Here is a 7,508-nt window from a genome sequence, read left to right on the forward strand (position 1 = left end):
CTAATTAATAAAATTAATATTATTTATTTTGTATTACATATTGTTCATTCATTTATTTTTAACACCGCACCCCCAGCACCCCCATTTTTTCATGGGCTACACTCCAGGGGGTGCTGCAGCACCCTCAGCACCCCTACTTCCCGCGGTAATGTCTGGAGAAGACAAAAGCTGAAACTAATCCAGCATTAAGACGTTTTTAACGAGTCTATAATCCATAATAACACTTCCTCCAGTGAAAAAGTGTTCTGGTGTGAATCAGGAGAGAAATCTGCACAGATCAAGCACCGTTTAAACAGCTCTAAACAAATATGTGGCTGGATTTTGATCTGATAGACAACGGGAGATGCACTTTTGTTACTAGACGAAGCGTGAAATTGTGATGTTTTTATCAGCTGTTTGGACTCTCATTCTGACGGCACCCATTCACTGCAGAGCATCCATTGCTGAGACACTGATGCAATGCTACATTTCTACAAATCCACATTTTGGATATACCTAACCATCATATTCTGGATTCTTCAACAGGGTGGACAGTATGGTTTTTCACACTTTTTTTTTTTTATCTTTGATTGCCTTCATTATCAAAGATACACATGTATTTTCTCAGGCTGAATGAGATGGCGTGATGTTTCTGCATCAGGATTTCTCAGCTGTAAATCTCTAGTTGCTGTGACGTGTCTCTCTCAGGACATGTTAGGAGATCCGAGCTTCGCTCTGCCGTACTGGGACTTCGTCATCGGCGGCAGCGAGTGCGACATCTGCACAGACGATCTGATGGGCGCCCGCAGCTCCTTCGACAGCAGCTCCATCAGCTCCAACTCCGTCTTCTCACGCTGGAGGGTCATCTGTGAGAGCGTGGACGAGTACGACACGCTGGGGACCATCTGCAATAGTAATACAGCCACCTTACATTACAGCTGCTACTGTAGGACTCTTGTTTTCCAGTAAAAACATCTAAACAATTTACAGGCAAGACGAGGCAGGCAAAAAATTTCAAATGTGTTTGCTATGTATCCAAATACAAGGATTACATGCCGAGATACTATAGCAGTCTTCTTTTATTCTTATAAAGTGCAAAAAGTGCTTAGTGCATGTTAATATTTAATATGCACTGAAAACTTTTTTGCATGCAATCCTTGTATTTGGATACATAGCAAACAAATGTCACGAATTGAGATTTTTTGCTCTTTGCTGAATTCTATTATTGACTTGAAATCATGTTACATGTGAATGGAACCAAGCGCAAGATCCTCCTTTTTTTCATTTTTAAACCAGTGTGTTTCCATGCAGTGCGACTCTTTTGCTTCCATAACATGTCTTTTTTCAGACTAGTGTAAATAAAACACAAATAAGTGTTTATTTAATTGCACTTTATCTTTTTGCATCTGTAGATTTTAATCTTTAAAGAGTTTTTTTTTTCTCTTACAAACACGACTTTACAGTTTTATTCCTCTCTCTATGTTCTGAAGGTTTGCTCATATTTCACTGATTTATACAACATTTCACTCCTAAAAACATGGTGAAAATGTGTTTGTTTTCTGTCCGTTGACAGTATTTCCTGATTTACGGAGTGATACAAATAGAAATCCAGATTCCCCTCTAGAAAAACCTTTAACTCTAATTAAATTTAATCTGGCTTTATCCAATAAATTTATCCAATTTATGTTATGAAAATATACGCAAATTAGTATATTTTAATTAGACAATGCCTCATTTAAACATAAAATTTCGAAAATACAAAACAATTGTCTCAGTGTGCTGTAGTTAATCAACTGGTAAAAGTATCTATTAGTTAAATTTGCACTGTATTCACCAGCAGTGTCTTGCCTTGAAAATAAACATACTAGAAATATTACAAATGCAAACAGTTTTTTGTCTTTACAATAACATGCACTGATGAACCTGCACAATAAGTCCAGGAACATACATTAGATTACATATATAACCTGTTGTAACCTCAGTATGTTTAGTGAATGTTGATGATAGATCAGTATGTGTCTGAATGTACAGTAAAGCTGCACGATTCGGGATAAATTGAGAATCAAATATATATTTTTTTGTCTCAAATAGAGATCACAATTCTCCCACGATTCTGAACTAAACAAAACAATGTGTGACAAAATATTTTAATTGCTGCAGTCTATTTAAAAATGTTTAATTAATTAGAATGAATTATTAAACATTTTAATATACAGTATGATATATGTATTTAAATTATAATATATTTAATACACCAATTTTTAGTATTAAAATTATGAAAAAGTGGTTTGAATGATTCAATGACTCACTCATAAATACTTGTTTCATTACTGGATGAATCAGCATTTGTGAACAAATCTCTTGAATTAATGATTCAATGACAACGCATTTTTGAACAGTCACCTGTCGCCACCTAGTGGCAAAACAATGCAATCGACACGCACATTATTTGATGCGCCAGTTACTTTTTTTTAAAAATTGCTCTATTTTGATCGCTACCATAGACATCAATGTTTATATCCAAACCGAACTATATCCGATGATTTTTCAAATGTTTAATAGACATGGGCGAATCGTTGTCATTTAGAGATTGGTGTTTGAATCGATGAATCGTGCAGCTCTACTGTACAGTGATCAGTCAGTCTTGTAACGTGTGATCGGTGTGTTTGTGAGGTTCGGAGAGCAGTCCCATCCGCAGAAACCCCGCCGGTAACGTGGCCCGTCCCATGGTGCAGCGGCTGCCCGAGCCTCAGGACGTGGTGGCGTGTTTGGAGCTGACCGCCTTCGACTCTCCGCCCTTCTACTCCACCTCCTCCGACAGCTTCAGGAACTCCATCGAGGGTGAGGCACGCTTTCAGCTGCAGTCACGCTATGGAAGGCCATATGGTTCAAAAACACATGAATTTTAACATAACACGTATTTAACGTGTATTATACGCGCATTTCACGCGTTAAATATGTGTTGTTTATGCGCTAAAAATCAGTGCGTTAAATATTAGGGCTAGGAAAGTCAATGCATCGCGAATCGAGAAATGATTCAGCATCGATTCTGAGATTTTCCGAATGCCTCGCGATTCTTTCTCGAGTCGATTCTGAGCTTAGTTTTGAACAGCAGATGGCGCTGCATGCTTTAGAAACAACAACAACAACAATAATAATAATAATAATAATACATTTTATTTATAACGCACTTTATATTCACACAGAATCCCAAAGTGCTACAGATTAAAAACAAGAAAAAATATTAAGAATCATTCAAAGGCTTTGCTAAAAAGGTAGGTTTTGAGGCCACGTTTAAAAGCATCGACAGTCTGTGGAGTCCGTAGATGGTCAGGGAGAGCATTCCACAAACCCGGAGCAGCGGAGCAGAAAGCCCGATCTCCCATAGTGCGAAGCTTAGTCCTGGGAGGGGTTTAATAGATATGTTGATGCAGAACGGAGTGTACGTTTAGAAGTATGTGGAGTAAGGAGTTCCTTGAGATATGATGGGGCGTCGCCATGGATGCACTAATGGGTAAGGAGGGAGACCTTATAAACAATCCTGAATGAAACAGAAAGCCAGTGTAGTGATTTGAGAATGGGGGTGATGTGATCGTATTTGCGTACCATCATCAGGATCCTAGCAGTGCTGTTCTGAATGCACTGCAATTTCTGTAAGCTTTTGCCAGGGATATTAAAATCTCCAAGTATTAAAATATTACCAGTGGTAGAGCAAAGTGTTGTAAGAAGGTCATGAATCTCTGAGATGAACACTGAGTTTGGTTTAGGGGTCCGGTAAATGAGAAGTATTGTCATAGGGAAAGGAGGTTTACATTTAAATGCAAGACATTCAAACGAGGGCAGTGTTGGCAAAGGGAGGGGGCATAGCTCTGCTTGCTGTCGATATATTACAGCTAAGCCACCACCACGACCAGTAGTGCGGGCTTTCTCCAGATAGCTGTAACCGGGGGGGCAGACTTCATTTAATGTTGAGTAGACCTCTGGCTGATGTCATGTTTCTGTTATGCACATAAAGTCCAAACCCTTTTCCATGATATGGTCTTGTATAAAGGATGACTTATTTGTGAGTGATTGTGCATTAAACCGTTCCATTTTGAGCATTGGCGAAGTAATGAATCTTTGTAGAGGCTGTAGTACACTGAAATCCACTCCACGTTTTATGTCCTGCTCGGTGTAAAGCGATCTCACGTTTTTTCCCGTGCGGTCCAGCTTAGCATTGTGAAATCTCACGGTGATTGCCATCTTACTAACACCGAGACCGATGTTGCTCTGATAGCATGACAAACGTGTCACATCGGTCCAGATAGATGGGATCCCCGAGGAAGAGCAGCCAGGCTGATGGTAAACAAACTTTTGACGGGAACTTCGATGGATGTAAATCCTTTAATGGCTGCAATGTACGTTGGAGCCACGGTGTGGTTGTTAAGATTCAGCAGCTGCGGGATGGAATACTTAAGCCTCATGTCGCCAAATGAGTTCGGCTGGAGCTAGCCATTAGCCAAACAGAGACTGTCAAAACTGTCGAGCACAACGAAAAAAATTGTTCATGACATGGCAATGAGGTACAAGAGTCACCACACCGGGACGACTGAAAGGCTGCCCAGGGAGTAAACCTCATAGAAGCAGCAGACGACAGAGAAATCCAGGTATTTACTCACTGACAAACTGCGAATGACACAATCAGCCGATGTTGAAGGGGGTAGCAGTAAATAGGTAGACAGCCTTCAATTTAGTAACAGACAAAAAAAAAGAAGCGGTGAAGAAGCGGCGAACAGCAAAACACCAGTGTCTTCTCCCGACTCAATGCTCTTCGTGATTGTAGGAAACAGCCGTACTCTGCTTGTTTCCAGATCCTTACACACACTTGAACCTAAAATAATCATTCATAAAATTTGAAAAGGTTGAAGTGAATTACAAGGGTGTTCACAGTGGGCTGTGTTTACTTTAATCTTGCATCATAAAAGCATTCTGAGCCGAGGTGAAATTACTCAGCCGAATGCACAAGCACTCTTCACCGCTCCTCTTCATCAGCATTTTAGTGTGTGGATACAAACTAGAGTAGAGCGCCATCTGCTGTTAAAATCTAAGCTCAGAATCCATTCCAGAGAGAATCATGATGCATTCGGAAGATCGATTTATCATCGCAGCCCTATTAAATATGCACAAACAACACGTGTTTAACGCGTGAAATACGCATATAATAGGCGTTAAAGGTGCACTAAGCAATATTTGAAAAACGCTTTTGACCACAGTGTTGGACTGAGTCCGAAAAAAAACACTTGCAGTTATTAAATTGCAATTATTAAAAAAGTATTAGTAAAGCAGTGGAGTGATTGAGTGTAGTGGTCTGTGGCATGCTTGCATCCGTCTGCATGGCTCCGTGGCTCAGGTCTGTGAGTTCAGTCTGAGCATGTGCTAAAGTGAAGTGCTGAGCATGCCGAACTAAAGGCATGAGCTGGAAGATCTGTCTCATCAGTAAACACAGATGATATAGCGTACATGTAATCATTGGACAGCTCCGAGCAAGAGAAAGGACATTTCATTGTGAAGATACAGTAAATGAGCATATTTTAATTGTTTGGCATTCTGTTTATGAATTTGAAAAATATTACGGCCATTTTACAATTGCAGAGGCATTTCTAGTTTTTCTTCAGTTATATTTTTCATTATATTTATATTTTTATTTTTTTTCCATTTTTGTAAGGTCAGATTAATTCATTTATTTTAGTTATATATAAAAAAAACTGCAAGCAAATTGCAAGCACTGCTTACACCTGATATTAATGGTTAGGTGACAATTGTTTATTATTATTTTATATTTTATTATTATTATTATTATTATTATTTAGTTTATTATTTATTTCGTTAGGCTAACTGAGACTTGTCATAGCACTTGCATTTCATTGCTCTTTTGTTGATTTTGATTGCTGCCATTGTTCTCATTTGTAAGTCGCTTTGGATAAAAGTGTCTGTTAAATGACTAAATGTAAATATTAGCAGATCGACTATAGATAGAGAGAGATGCCAGATAAAATAAGAGCATATTGCTTGTTTTTGCTCTATTTCGCCAACAAAAATCATCCCGAATACAGCCACAGCGCTGTTTCGTGTCTCTGAGCAACATGACGGTGTTCCGTTCTTGAACGAATCAACCATTTAAATGATTCGGTTCAATCACAATGACTCACTTATTAACAGTGATTTGCTGCCACCTGCTGGCGGTTTTATTAGCAGATCGACTATAGATAGAGAGAGATGCCAGATAAAATAAGAGGAAAATAACAGAGGAACAAAACATTAAAAAGCAGGGTCACGATCAGGCATGAGGTAGGACCCACGTAAATATCGAAGCAACGTCATCCTCCACGTGAAATGGAGCTAAACCATTCAAGTGTTAAAACACACAGTACTAACAAACACATTAGACCTGAATTACCAAAGTAACACACATCGCTTTCACCTATTAAAGACTTCCGCCAGCATAATTGCCGGGTGTTACAATGACCGGCTGGAATGCCCTAGTTGTCCACTAGAGGGCACTCCATCCTAGGCTTCTACCACTCCATCAAGGACTTCATTTCCCATAATCCTTTGCCCGGACTCATCAGCACTCATTGTTTGCACCTGTTTCTCATTTACCCTGTCTGCTCACCCTATGAAAGTCTGGTTCAGTTTGTCATTCATTGCAAAGTCTTGTATGTGTTAGTGATGAAAAGTCCGATTCATTTCCGCGAACCGGTTCTTTTCGGACAGATCGGCTCATTGAACCGGTTCAAAAAGCCGATTCATCGGTTGATATAATTTTTTGTCAATATCGCACACCCCTATGTTCTACATGTCTACAGTATAAAGAATGAATAAACTCCTTGATTTCGCTTAAGCAACTTTAAATATAATATGCATTCACAATAAACTATAGTAAAATTTATTTACATCACTCGACAGAAAAGTTTTTTCATGTTTTATTGATGCACAAACACGGATATGTTCTACAGTATAAAGAATGAATAAACCAGTCTTATAAACTCCTTGATTTCGCTTAAGCAACTTTAAATATAATATGCATTCACAATAAACTATAGTAAAATGTATTTACATCACTCGACAGAAAAGTTTTTTCATGTTTTAATAAAATGTAAATTTGTTTAATAATTAATAAAATCCTCGGCAAACTTCGCCACGGCTCGTTTGGTTCTTGTTGAGTTGGACGTGCTACTTCGGCTGTGCGACCCGCGTCATCAACCCGGAACTAAAGTTCAATTCAGTTCGATTTGTGAACCGGCTCGACCGGTTACTTCCTGAGAACCGGCTCAAAATAACGATTCGTTCAAGAACCTAACATCACTAGAATGTAGAGCTGCTGACTGACCAATATTGGCTAGCCTACAACTTGGATAAGATTCCTACGTTCCACACCTACAGCACACATTACAGACACTGATGCACAAATGCGGATATGTTCTACTAGGGGTGTGCGATATATATCGTCTGCGATAATATCGTAATTGTTGTTTTAACGATGTGCGATT

General features: G+C 39.0%; 1 protein-coding gene across 2 annotated transcripts in view; it reads left to right on the forward strand.

Annotated features, from left to right (window-relative positions):
- Positions 1–443: 443 nt before the first annotated feature.
- Positions 444–7,508, forward strand: part of tyrp1a (tyrosinase-related protein 1a) — an 11,834-nt gene continuing 4,769 nt past the window's right edge. Inside the window, exons 1-3 of one of the 2 annotated variants that reach the window (XM_016472959.1) lie at positions 444–533; positions 688–892; positions 2,653–2,820. In XM_016472959.1, coding sequence (XP_016328445.1) covers positions 691–892; positions 2,653–2,820 — 370 coding nt within the window. In that variant the 5' untranslated portion in view covers positions 444–533; positions 688–690. Of the gene's footprint in view, positions 534–588; positions 893–2,652; positions 2,821–7,508 lie in introns of those variants that run through there. The other variant, XM_016472958.1, reaches the window with a different exon arrangement.

Source organism: Sinocyclocheilus anshuiensis, unplaced genomic scaffold (genome assembly GCF_001515605.1).
Source record: "Sinocyclocheilus anshuiensis isolate Anshui unplaced genomic scaffold, SAMN03320099.WGS_v1.1 scaffold1362, whole genome shotgun sequence".
Classification (NCBI taxonomy): domain Eukaryota; kingdom Metazoa; phylum Chordata; class Actinopteri; order Cypriniformes; family Cyprinidae; genus Sinocyclocheilus; species Sinocyclocheilus anshuiensis.